Source organism: Clytia hemisphaerica, unplaced genomic scaffold (genome assembly GCF_902728285.1).
Source record: "Clytia hemisphaerica strain Z4C2 unplaced genomic scaffold, Clytia hemisphaerica genome assembly, whole genome shotgun sequence".
NCBI classification, from domain to species: Eukaryota; Metazoa; Cnidaria; class Hydrozoa; order Leptothecata; family Clytiidae; genus Clytia; species Clytia hemisphaerica.
In genome coordinates this window covers 2,485,905-2,499,371 of record NW_027104297.1, presented here as the reverse complement: position 1 = coordinate 2,499,371, position 13,467 = coordinate 2,485,905, and the positions used below count along the sequence as shown (strand labels likewise).

Genomic DNA, 13,467 nt, shown 5'->3' with positions numbered 1-13,467 from the left:
GTTTTGAAAAGGTCATTTTACCGATACACAGTATTTTGGTCATAACTCCTGACCACTTGAGATTCAGACAACAAAAATCTGCTATTTTTTGTAGCTGAGGGAAAGAGCTTTCCAATGATAACAAAGTTGATACCTTAATCGTTTGTCCTGGTCTAGAAATTACCTTTGAAAAAATAAATTTCCAGAAAAAAATGATGAACTTTTTGGCCTTTTTCAAAAAAGTTAGCGGCTTTGAAAGGTTAAGAAAAAGGTCAAAAATACTAAAAAATTCACTTAACTAAAAAAATGGTAAAAAGAGAACATGTTAAGAACATTTTCAGGCTTAAAACTCAAAAAGTTAAGAACATCCAATGGCTTCAAAAATTTTGAATGTTCTTAAAAAAACGTGTATAGTAAGTACACCGAATGGATTGGTTTACGTCAAAGTTTGAATTATAGAACCAATCGGTAACCATTTCAATGATAATGAGAAAAATAGAAGATAAAAGATAAAGATATTTGAAATTAAAGACATTTGAAAGCTCGTAATAGTTTTAATTTCCTCTAATTATTTTTATCACGATCAGAAAACAAAAAGGGCCATGATGAGTTTGGGCAGAAGAGTAATGACTGCGATAGTTGCGATTTTAGAGCTAAATCGAGTAGGAAGAGATTGCTCCACAAATTAGTCTATTTTGATAAACCACAAGTAAAGAAAAATCAAATATGTTGTAGTATCTTTCAAGCAAGTGCCTCTTTTTGAGTGTGTTGTATGAGCCGAGAGAAGGTTAGCATCTCCCTCGATAAGGACGAGAACAGATCTTTGAGTCTGTCAACCACAACACACATGGTTAAGGCTGTGTCACTTACTTCGTGGCATCTAACCAAATTTAAAATAAAGCAGGAAAAAGAGCCCTTCGTTACTGATGGATCGAATAAGTCTAAAAACAAGGCGTCTTGGAGAGGTTCAGAATTTTTTGGCATAAGAAATTAAATGTAGGTGATATCAAATCATGTCATCCAGAGTAAAAGCTATTGTTCAAAGCATATAAAATCAGAGGAGCAGTCAAAGAAAACATAGGTTGTGCGTTTGTAGGGGATGATCATGTATAGAATCGACTTTGAGACAATATTCAAAACTTTGAATGAAAGAATTATGAAACAAATCCAAATGTCAGGGTATAATCTATGATTTTGAGTGTAAGCAGTTACTGTATTAGTGAGAGTTTCTGTGAATACATACAGTATGGTACTAACGTGAGAGTTTCAGTGCATACATACAGTATGGTACTAACGTGAGAGTTTCAGTGCATACATACAGTATGGTACTAACGTGAGAGTTTCAGTGCATACATACAGTATGGTACTGACGTGATAGTTTCAGTACATACAGTATGGTACTAACGTGAAAATATTGAAGATAGTGAAAACAAACCTTCTTCTTCTTGAATTCTTTCGATGCTTGCTTGAAGAATGATCGGCATTAGGTGTAACATAACTTCACTTGGACTTAAATTGTCGAAAAAATGCAAAATCTAGCGAAAGAAAATGAAAATGAAGATGTAAAAGAAAATAAAATCAAACTACATAAACCCTAACAGTAGTAACAAAAAAACTTCGCTGTACTGATTTGAGTCTATTACTAAACACAATCTACCGAACACTTTTCAGAAATCTAAAATTGACCTCTTGGAATTTCATCAACAGTTTAACTTTGAGAGGCTCTAATGGTCTGAGTTTTGCTTCAAATTGACCAATCGACGCAGAATTTACGTAGATATCACAAAAATGCAATAAAAAGCAAGCAATTTTCTGTTTCAAAAGTGATGGCCCTTTGAAGTACTGCCGGTAATTTGGACCCCTCTAATACGAGTATACTCGTAGACGGTAGGAAACGTGTTAAAGGAATAATCTCAATCATTCGAACTTCGAACTAGATATCCTTTTCAATTTGGTAGCACTGTAGATTGTTCATTACGTGCACTAGATGTAAACTTTCTTCTACTATACTAGGATCAAGAAATTGTGATTTTTTATCAAAAGTTTCATCACCTTTTCTGCTTCTTTGGTGTCATCAAAAAGTCTCTTCTGTCTCCGAGCAGGAACTATCTTCGCTTGGTTCCAAACCTCTTGCCACGTGTTGCCTGGTACACGCATGCGTAAACTTAAGCGACCTTCTTGCGCCCACTAAGGAAAGAAAATGAAACATGATGTTCGATTATTCAAAATAACCTTCGAAAGTGTAAGGCAAACTTTTTTTCTATGAAAATTTTCGATGAACTTAAAATCCATATTCAATGATTCCAATCAATTCTTGATTTCGAATACATATTATTGTGCAGTGGGGGCGTACTGGACTTTGTAATACCGATACATCGATCGCTTTTAAACCCAATTACTGATTTAGCGATAAATTTTCCGCTTAAATGCCGATACCGATCGATTTTTCCCTTTATTCGAGTAGTCGGCCCCTAAACAGGGAAAACAGCCTTTATTGACTCCCCTTTCTCATTTAATATTTCAATATTTTGTATCAACATTCGAATGTAGATTATCTAGACTCCCTTTCCCTTGTATCTCTTAAAAATTTCAATGATGAAAACATGATTTCTTGATTTCACATGATCTTTGATACCGATAGTTGACCGAAAATACCGAAATACCGACATAAAAAAGGGTCTTTTACCGATACCGAGATGGTCTTGAAATACCGATTACCCATTCATTTTTTCCCTAACACCAATGTTCCGATCTAAAAAAGGCCAATACCGATGTAACGTTATCCCGTACGTCCCCGTGCATATATTCTTATCATTCAACACTCACCGACTGTGTTTCGCTGGTCAGTAAATTATCCATTTCATCATCAAGTTCGAATTCCCATCCTTCAGACGTCTCTTGATTTTCTGTGAAATAAAACATCGAAAAGATTTCTTAATAACAAGTAGTGAGAAGTATTTCCACACCCACTTTTTCAAAGTTTCGTAAAATTTACGCACGATCTACTAAATATGTCCCTGTATGGCTTTTTGAAAGTTCAGTGTTTTTTAGTGGTTCGTGCATGACTACATGACACAAATTCTCGTGTTTCCTCAGATCGCTCCGTTTTCGCACTAAATCCTCATGTTGCAGCAAGAGAACTCCTATGATTGGTTTGTTTTCCCGCGCGTTTATTTATTTGAACCGGTTGCTATTACCCACCTACAAAAAGCTTTCTCTTCTTGCCCAGCTTGCTGTGCATTGGTTTGGATCATCTAGCAAGAATATATGTCTTAGGCGCGTGTAAAAGAATGAAGAAAACATTGGGACATAATATATTAGAGGGGTGGTTAAATATCACAGCACATAAAAATATCTCCATTTGGGACCCCGAGTACGATAGAGCATATACCATTGCTAGATTTTCTCCAAAATCAAATGTGTAACCGTTTACGATAATGTACAACCTGTACCTGATTTCTGTTTGGATTTGATCACTTTGTTCAACTCTGTTCGTTCATCTTCAGTTTGGGGACCTGGTAACCAGTCATTGGGTGAATACCAACGAACAAAATCTGCCAAAATGCAACCAGGATTCGCAGCCTATAAAGATAGAAAGAGTATTCAAGGGCACGCGGACATCGTTGTTCAAGTGGGTTATTCCAGAAAGAGATTGTACAGTCACTCCTCACTCTGGAAGGTGGAAGGTCAACCCCCTTGATTTTTGATGAAATTTTAGAAATCCCTTGATAATTCATCAAACTACTATTGATAGTGGTAAGACTATAGATTGAGTGAAATTCTGGAATGGAATGACCTAGTACCGACTTCGAATAAATGCAAAACACAAAAGGCAAAATTCACAAATATTTAAACATTCCAGATTGAACTAAATTTTTTAAATTACCTTGAAAGATTCCATGTCAGATAAGAGTGAGGCGCATTGCATTTGTATACGCATGCGTGTTCCTTCTTCGGAAGTTCCAAGTTGCGTTAGAATATCTTGTTGTTCGAGCAGCATGTCCTCCGTCAATGGCGGTGCTTCCTTAAACGTTATTTGAACGAAAATTAAGAACACTTTACACTCTCACACAGGCAGCACAAGGAAACAAAGCATTAGCGGCGCTGCGGATTTTTTCAATGGATGGACAAAGACCTACTCTAACGGCCAAAGACCTTCAAAACTTCTTACTTTTCTGTTACTTTCGGCCGTTTGAAAACCGTAACTAAAAGTTTTAAAGGTCTTCGTAGGTCTTCGAAAGTTTTAATTTACAAATTCAGAAGATTTCTTGTTGAATGACAGTAATAAGTTAACATAGTTACCAGGTTGAACAATCTGGGACGAGTCAATCTATCTTAGACTTGTATGTGATCCAAGAGTTACGGTAAAGTCGGTCGGGAATTATAATTCGACAGCTCTTTTACAATTTTTACACATTGACCGCCATTACAAGTTGAAAGCAGCGCTTAAAATCAGCCTACCTGTGTGATTGGGATACACAACGGTTTTCCACAGCACAAAAGTTTCATATCTGTTTCCTTCGAAACACCCTCGGGCGTTTTATTTTCTTCGCTCTTTGGCGTTTGAGGCGTTGCATCCTCTTCAACTTCCATTGATTCGGACGTCATTTCCTCTTGTGCTTCGAAGAATTCATCTTCTGATTCATCATCGGTGACGAAATTTTGCGACGTGTTTTCGATGACGTCATCGGAACTAACAGCGTCGTCTTTGTTCGAAATAGAAGCAGTTGGCTCGAGATTCGATAGGAGAGAGTTCCAGCTAGAATCTTTCGCTAAAAATTTAGAATCGAATCATCAATGACAGTAAAATGTGAACAAAGAAAGTACCATGACATTTTCACACTTGATAGTTCAAATTTACGTTCCTTCGCTTCTTGGCGACTGAGAATAGCTACAACAATCCTTAGCAACTGGTAAAGAAGACTTCCAGGTTCAATGATGGTAAAACCGATTATGACGACGTCATCAACCACAATTATGGACAAAATATTAGAGACAAATGGGATTTCCCGGCGAAATTTAAACACCATAAATGATTTTTAAGCGTCTTAAATTACAGTTGGAAAGTAGAGTTTTAACTCTGAGTTTTAACACGAGACTTAAGACTTAGGAGGACCTCAGGATCTCAGGATTTATAAGCTCAAATTTGCTTGAATAAGGCTTGGAATATAGCCTAAAAGCCACCGAACCCCTCTAAAATCGAAATATTCAATGAAAGAAAGTGGAAGTGCTAAAATAGCAATCCTTACCCGAACTTTAAATTCTGAAAAACGCTAAAATACACTAAAATGTCAATATATTTTGACCATAATTGCAGTCGAAGACAGGGGAAAATAGTCACGAGAAAGTGAAGATAAGATGCATCAAGATCACTTAGTCGACAAAAGGGTGATAGAAAAGATTATATCTATCATTCTATAGAGGTCAAATGTGAACGCACTGTTAGATTTGGGTGGTGTTTCTTGTTTTGGTTGGTGGAATTCTTTGTAACTGACAGAATGGCATGAAGCAAATGAGGTTTCACTTTCACGACTGGCCCCTCCTCCTCCTTCCCCATCGCCTTGAATGTGTTGTTCACGTTGCTGACTTTTGTCGATACAGCAGTTCAACATCTAGAAAGAAATGTATGAAAAAATAAGGCCCTATTCTCAAAAGATGGTTATTCTACCTATGAACCAGGCTATTTCAAGCACATCACCAATGAAAAGGTTACCAAATCTTTTAAACAAGTTCTAAGTGTATAAGGCAGCCCAAGGGAAACTGACTTTGAAAAAATCTTGTTCTAGATCAAATAATTGCAACTACCATTTTGTTCGTTTAATTTGTTTTAGACCAAGACTTCAGATTCTATTCTAAAATTGTGTTTGAAATATACTATACTGTTACGGGGATAAAGTAAATAATATATATCCCCTATCCCCTAAAATTACCGAAATCATTTGGTACTTGGTGTTTAAGCTAAAGATTAAGAACTTTTTACCACAAAACAGTGACAAACCAACCTGAAGCTTTTGGTGAATGAGCGTGTAATTCAGATGGGGTGGACATTGTGCCAAACTATGGAATAGAGAACATAAAGTAAAGATTTTAAGAGGTCAATGTAAACTAATTAAACTGAAGTTTGACAGTCCTTTTTTTCAGTTAAGTTGTTGCTAGCCATCAAAATCTTAATTTTACGGAGCTTTTCTCAAATGTATAGTATCGAACCAAATCAGAAAAATTTGGAGAAAAGACGAGGTTGCTGCAAAAGAAAAAAATGTAGTCTTTACGCATGCGCAGTGCGAAACAAAACTGAAAAGTTTTTCAGTTTTTTTGAAAAATATATTTGACGTCAAAAGTTTTCAGTTCAGTTATTAAAGATTTTCAAACACACTGAGAAGCATTTTGAACCAGAATCGAAGGAGATTGGACGCATATTTGCAATTTTCACATATTATCGCAAAATGGAGGTCGAAAGTCACAAGATGACTCAAAAAACTTCCATCAGCAACAAAAACATTATCGAAAGTAACGTCCCTAAACGTCGATCAAATGTAATCAACTTAAACGCGACCAAGTTTCTACTGCAGAACGAAACGAGTTCACGGCGCTTGATTGGAGCTTCCGTTTTCATACCGAGCACGTGTTGGAGTAAAAAGTCTTCTCACGACCGTGATATTAAAATCAATATCAAGGCTGGTGGTAAAGATTTGTGTGGGAGCGAACAAAATAACCAAAGTGAAAAGTTAGACGAGATTTCTCCAGTTATTAAAAACTGCACGAACGATAAACACAAGACGACGGTGATAGACATGGAGACTACAAATATTCACCACAACAGATTCATTAGCTCTACAATTTTTGTACCAAGTTCTTCCAAAGCAAAGTGCAGTCGCGACATCGAGGTTAACATCCAAGGCGACATTCGAGAGGCAATTTTTGAGCAAAAGGATGAGTGTCCTAATATTGAGGAGAAGGTGCTTAATGTTTTTCATACTTTCGTTTTATAACGTTTTGTGAGGGCGAGAAGCCTAACTAAAATTGACTCTCTCTCTAATTTGATCTTCAGTTCACATTATAGAAATATTCGAATTAAAGAAATATTCGAGTTATAAAGAATCGAACTAGAGCGAGAATTGAATGACTGGCTAAAAACATTATCCCATAGATATATTAAATTAAACTGGAACGGATATCACACTGCCAATTGAAATACAGCGCGTTTAGGAATCAACCACGGCTTTTATAGCAACAAAGGTTTGCCGAGGACAGGTTGGAAGTAGTGATAATTATAGACTAAAACTAGCAGGGGGGGTCAGTACTAAAATGTAAGACATACATGAGTACTAAAAGGATTTTCGATAATTTTTGACATACCCCCACCTATTTTTCGAAAATGTTATTTTAGTACACATGTACTAAAATTATTTTGAGCAATTTAACATAGATACCACCCATTTTTCGCCCTTTTACGGCTTTAAATTTACCAAAATGGGGTCATTGTTACAAACCTAGTCGAATTTAGTGCATCAATCTGCAAAATAATATAATTTTATTACTAAACTGTGCTGAACTGTACATAAAAATATTTTTAAAAAATATTTAAAAAATTGAAAAAATTCTGAAAGATTTCTGAAGATTTTTTCGAAAATTCCTGAAAAAAAAAATCAAATTTTTTCCAAAATTGTTAAAAAAATGCTCCATTTTGGCTGATTTTAGAACAAAATACTAAGATTTTCCAAAAATTTCTTTAAGGGACCACCCTTTTTGGTATTTTAGTACACATGGTACTAAAATTATTTTGGAGCTTTTTTGCAGTCAAAATGAACATTTTCGGACTTTCTTTTATATTGTATTATTTGCAGTACCACCACGTCACTAAATGTCATGATGTCTGAGATTTTAGTACCGACCCCCCCCCCCCTGAAACTAGACTATTCAAAATAACTTAAGGATATTTCTCTTTCACAGCTGTAAAATCTTCTGAAGTTTCTTTTAAATAGGATCGATGCTACATTTTTGGGAAGTTAATTTTTGTTTGTTTTGTTCGTGAACTATTGCCAAAAATGAATTTTTGACGATTTTAAAATGCATCGTTGTAACGTTCTTAAGGCCCACCATACAATAATATGCATAACTGAAACAAAATTATGTGTATATGTGCGTGGTAGTGGTATGCAAAACTACTTTCAAAACTAATAGAATTTACTGATTGACTTTTTAGGAAGAAAAGAAGGTTCCATTTATTTCTCGATCTGATGAAGAGCAGACCGCTGTGAAAAGCGAAACTCAGAAAGAGAATAGTAAGAAAGACGAAAGTCAGAGGAAGATTGATGAGCTTTTGCAACAACTGACACGTAGCAAGGAAGATGTCGAAAAACAAAGAACTTTGTGCCGCAAAGAACGTGTGAGTCTTGACAAAACCAGGAGCCAGGTTATCGATATGCAAGTCAAATATGTGAAAGAGTATGGAAAACATAAACACACTCAAAAAGTCAGTGACGAAAAAGTTCAAGAGCTTTCCAACAAATTCAGCGAACAACAAAAGCTCATTGAGCAGTTGATGACTGAAAAAAATGCTCTTTTGGCTGAAAGAGACTCGGCCGAGCGAAAGATTGAAGATCTTGAATCATGCTTAACTAAGGAACGAGATAACCATCGCACAATTCTCCTGGAAAAATGTCAAATCATAGAAGAATTTGAACGCGAGCTCGAAGAGTTGAAAACCTTGAACGAACAACTTAAGAGAATTGTTGAGAATGAAAAAGAATTTCAACATGAAGAAATCAAAGCCAAACTACAGGTTATCGAGGAACTGTCGAAGGAGAAGCTAAAAGCAGAATCTATCTTGGAGAAACAAATAGATGATACAGCTCGACTCAAAGAGGTTTTAGATAAAAGAATAATAGAAATCAGCGAGCTGGAGAAAAGGAAATTTTACGCAGAAAATGCGTTTAAAACTCAAATAGAAAGTGTCGATGAAGTTATCAACAAATTACAAGACCAGCTCGATTGCAGTAACGCAGAGAGGGTATCTGCATTGGACAAAGTCACCGAGCTAGAAGAAAAATATTCTTCCAAAGCAACTGTTTTGAAAAATGAGTTGGAAAAAACATCGAAAGAATATCAGGATACTCGAGAAGCGCTTAAAGAAAAAGTGAAAGCGTTTGAAAAACTAGCCAAAAATGAGAGCAAAATGGTAGCAAAGGTTGAGCAGCGGGAAATACAACTTCGTGCTCGTACTGAAGAAGTTGTCAAATTGAACAAAGCGATGAATATAAGTGAAGAGTCTGTTCGCAATAAGAACGAGGAATTAATTAAAGCCAAAGACAAGCTGAAACGACAGGAAGCAATAAACAAATCTTTGCTGAATCAGCAAAAATTTAACAAAACAGAGGTAAGGAACATTTAGCTGTGGTGAATTAAGGCCCTAATTCGTTTGGCAAACGACGTGGACGAGTTGAGATAAGACAATGCCATCACGAAATGAATTATGATAATAAATAAGGCCCAGAATTCCAAGCAATAAATAGTAAATACTGTGCAGGTAAACGTCAGTTCAGTTTTCTTGGTTGGAAAGTATACGGACAACGTGGAATATAGACACAAATTGATCACGATTTATTCAAAATCTCCCTCTCTTATTTTCAGGCTCAAACAAAAGATGACGAACTCTCCAAAGTTAAAAACAAGCTTGTAGCGACACAAAAATACGTGATTTCATTAAAAGAAGAGATAGCTCAACAGCAAACCGAAAATGACATTGCTGGAAGCACAAAATCCAAGAAGAAAAGAAAGAAGAAGAACAAAGCACAACAATTAACAGAAAAAAATTCACTTGAACCACCTTCTTCGCAACGAGTGTTGAATAAAAACGAGGAATCCTCAGATCATAGTTTTGTCGGACAGAAAGCCAGTGAGGATGTTATGAGAGCTAAGGAGAATGACAACGAGATCATTGTGACTGTTACACAAACAGATTATACGTAAGTTGTTAATTTGACAATGTTTGTATTAATTTTATATTTGCAGTTGTTTATAATTCTTTGCTTATTTTCACTATTTTTGAATTTATTAGTTGTCTGGCAGCTAGACTGCATACAGGGGGGTACTACCCTTGCCGACCAACGGGGTTGCTCCGCTGCAGTTCGAAAATTGGACCCTACGTGGGACTCGTTTTGTTAAAAATTTTGCCGCAATTTGCGAAAAAGGTGACCCTGAATGGGACTAAAATTCCAAAATTTTCTTAAATTTTCTACTTTTTTGCCAAATTTTCCGAAAAAGGCACCCTACGAGGGACTGATCTTTCCACTTTGGTGTTTTTGCGAGCCTACCTGGGACTCGTGGGCGTTAAAAAAGGTACCCTGACCAGCGGCGCATCCCAGTAACCCATTTTGCCCTAGTAACCCCCCCCCCGAGATATTGCAAAGTAAGATCTGAAAATCAAATATCTAAAAGGGGATTTTAAGAAGAATTTCCAAGACCATAGAGTTATACTAATCGTAATGTGAACTTTCCAAATTAACATTTATTTATCATTTTAGGACAGAGCCACCAGCACAAGAAAGCGACTTCGAATTTAATGAAGAAGAAAACGAAGACAAAGGATGGGGCTTCAAGAAAAAATTGTTTTTCGTTTTCTTCATCATTTCATTTGTATTGTGTTTTGATTTGTACCTCTCAACTTTCCAAAGGAGCATTTGGGATCTCCCTGTTGCAAGCATCGATCTCATCTCTGTCATCCAAGGAATGTGGAATTATTGTATGGGAGACATGCAGTTATCTTTGTAATTTTTTTCAAATATGAGTATTTTTTATAGGTATTTCAAATAGGTATTTTTATTGCTAGGTATTTTTTAGAGGTATTTTAAATAGGTTTTTTTTTATTGTTTAGTGTTAAGTGTTAAGTCGACTGTAATTTTTTCTTATTATTTTCAAATATATATTTTTAAACAAAATATCACTGTAGTTATTCGATTTATGTGTAGCAGACTGGTTAAGCCGAGCTCATCAATGATTGTATTGATACCAAAGAACAGAGCTATTTTCAATCTCCAATCTGATTCTGATTATTCCACAATCAGACGTAATCACTGTAAAGGCATTGCTCCGTAAGGGAATCTTCCAAGGTTGGTAGACCTGTTTGATCTTTTTCATGCAGAATTTGGATGAATACCGGGTGACCCACGAAAAAGTTCGGACGGTTTCCGTTGGCTAGGGTCTGAAATAAAAGTAATATAAACTCAATCTTTTTTTAAAAAGATAGAGGATGCTCTAACTTAAACTTTGAGCTATTACTTTTTAAATTTGGTTCAGTGGTTCTTCATTTATGAGCTTTTAAAGTCAAAATTCAAATATCGGAAAGTGCAAAAACACGTCAAAAATGATGTATCAAATTATAATTGTTTTCCTTATCTTTAACATTGTGTTTTTCGAGTGTGCTGATGTTAATTAGTGTTGTAGGTAATTAAAGTTTGTAAAATAATAAATTAACAACGAAGTAGATTTATATAAATTTATTGTAAATATTTTTATCAAAAATATTTTGCAAATAGGCAAAACTTGCCTTCTTTATGAAAATGTCGCGTCTTTATGAAAGAACAGTGAGTGTAGGTTTGCCTGGAATATGCTAGAAAGTGTATGGTGGTTTTTCTTTTCTGAACGATAACTTGTTAATAAATTTTGTGAAAGTAAAGAATCTAAAAAAAGTTTTAAAATTGAATTAAAATATCTAACATGCTCTTTTCTAACGATTTAGCGACCTTGCTTGATTGATTGATAATAAAACAATTTGATGCCTCTTTTTTGACATAATTTCGCTCTTTCCGAAAAGTGAATTTTGACTTTAAAAGATCATAAGTAGGGAACTTGTGGGTCAAATTTAAAAAGTAATAGCTCAAACTTTAAGTTAGAATATCTACTTTCTACATATTAAAATTTCAAGCACTTTAAGACATTTGTTCGGCCTCGAGCCGCCGAAAACTGTCCGAACTTTTTCGTGGGTCACCCGGTATTAAATGAGCTTTTGAGCACTGTGATTTTCTAAAGCAAAACAAACGTCAATTATAAATATAAAAAAGTCCAGTTATTTCCGCTTTCGTTTTCAAGTAAAAGTCAATGAGGTTTCAAATGTTTTGGCTGAGCAACCACGTCGGATCATCACATTCGCCATACACCAGAGCGTGGCATACGCAGAATGGATGATCTGTTCCGAAATTAACTTATTTAGCCTCTAAAAGGTATATCAGCCTTAAAAAATAAACTAAAAATAAAAATGGCTCTCATCCAAAGAAAAGCAGATACCGCGATCCCTTGCATTAAGAGGCTGAGTTGAATATAAAGCCTTACCAAGGTATCTTGATGTTGTTCTCAAAGCGATATCTCATCTCCAACACAAACTCATGCCATAAATGGGCGACAGCTTGCAATCCTACGTAAAAGAAAAGTACGAAGGTTGAAGAAATATCCAGACTTTAAAACAGTTATTCAATCAAATAAGAAGCAGTTCATTGCGCTATTCTTTGAATATGTTCGTCAAAATTTTCAAAGACCTCTTCGGCAGAGTTTCAAATCAACATTGTGAAATCGTTGCTAGGATAGTGATTTTCAGTAGCTTATATTGAGGGGCTATTCCAAAGGACTCGTGACAACGATTTCTGGATGGAATGTTTTTGGCCTCATTCGAAAGAGGAATGTCTTTTGAGTGGAGATGCGCAAGTCTGAAACTTTTTATGACGTGGTACAGACTGACGTAAGAGGTAAAACCGATTGCAAAAAAAGTGCTCGAGAAATCATCGATTTTCAAAAAATGTTACCAGCGGATAGAGTTAAGAGATTCTGAGCAAAAAGTTTGGTAAAACATGTCCATTACTCGAACATACAAGGAAATACATCTATTAAAGCTCAAAAACCGGTCAGTGTGAGTAAGATTGACGCCAAATTTTGTCTAGACTGCGTTGGATCTTACATGGGTTCGTTGGAATGGGTTCTCAGAAATAGTAAAGATTATTCTGAATTAATTTGAAAAGCAAAATCTTCCAACCTTCAAACTCATCATTGACACATGCAACACACAGAGCAAGTTTGTATGTAAGACTATTGGCAGGTGCCGATTTGATATGTCGAAACTGATCCTAAAATATAAAAATATTGAATTTCAGGCACTAACTTTCTTCACCAAGTCTTTCTCAGAAAAGTTAGATACATATATTTCTGTATGTATGTACAGCGTTTACAAACTGTCTGAACTCGATTGTTCTGTCGGATTCTCATTTGGTTTTAATAATGTTTAAAAAACATCAAAAGCTAGAACATCTATTTTATATTTATTTAATTCTTTTTACATGGACTAAATCTTTTGGGAATTCGGAATTATGCTCTGGTATTTAAATTTAAAATTTGAATGTCTAGAGATTAATACAATAATTGGATTTCTAAACCCTTTTAATAAAATTAAAACAGGTTACCTCAAGTTTGGGTTAACTCTCGGACGGAAATTTTATATATTTT

At 35.4% G+C, this 13,467-nt stretch overlaps 2 protein-coding genes and 1 non-coding gene across 4 annotated transcripts in view; 2 read left to right on the top strand and 1 right to left on the bottom strand.

The window, feature by feature from the left end:
• Positions 1-13,467, bottom strand: part of LOC136817200 (rab3 GTPase-activating protein catalytic subunit-like) — a 32,984-nt gene that overhangs the window by 2,349 nt on the left and 17,168 nt on the right. For both annotated transcript variants that reach the window (XM_067073539.1, XM_067073540.1), the window contains exons 14-23: positions 13,001-13,091; positions 12,307-12,388; positions 5,982-6,036; positions 5,420-5,591; positions 4,441-4,751; positions 3,866-4,003; positions 3,432-3,561; positions 2,806-2,885; positions 2,032-2,166; positions 1,415-1,514 (exon numbers count right to left, since the gene is read on the bottom strand). In XM_067073539.1, coding sequence (XP_066929640.1) covers positions 1,415-1,514; positions 2,032-2,166; positions 2,806-2,885; positions 3,432-3,561; positions 3,866-4,003; positions 4,441-4,751; positions 5,420-5,591; positions 5,982-6,036; positions 12,307-12,388; positions 13,001-13,091 — 1,294 coding nt within the window. The remainder of the gene's footprint in view (positions 1-1,414; positions 1,515-2,031; positions 2,167-2,805; positions 2,886-3,431; positions 3,562-3,865; positions 4,004-4,440; positions 4,752-5,419; positions 5,592-5,981; positions 6,037-12,306; positions 12,389-13,000; positions 13,092-13,467) is intronic.
• LOC136817406 (U6atac minor spliceosomal RNA) lies at positions 745-873 on the top strand. Its single transcript, XR_010848081.1, has one exon. It is a non-coding gene; the product is annotated as a U6atac minor spliceosomal RNA (small nuclear RNA).
• Positions 9,524-10,804, top strand: LOC136817202 (uncharacterized). The gene is made up of 2 exons (XM_067073543.1): positions 9,524-9,944; positions 10,503-10,804. Exons 1-2 carry the CDS (start codon positions 9,886-9,888, stop codon positions 10,747-10,749), a joined length of 306 nt encoding a protein of 101 aa, XP_066929644.1. The 5' UTR covers positions 9,524-9,885; the 3' UTR covers positions 10,750-10,804.

Coding starts and splice junctions, on each gene's coding strand:
- LOC136817202 (XM_067073543.1), top strand. CDS start 9,886: ATGAGAGCTAAGGAGAATGACAACGAGATCATTGTGACTGTTACACAA. Junction 9,945..10,502: donor GTTACACAAACAGATTATAC/GTAAGTTGTTAA, acceptor TTATCATTTTAG/GACAGAGCCACCAGCACAAG.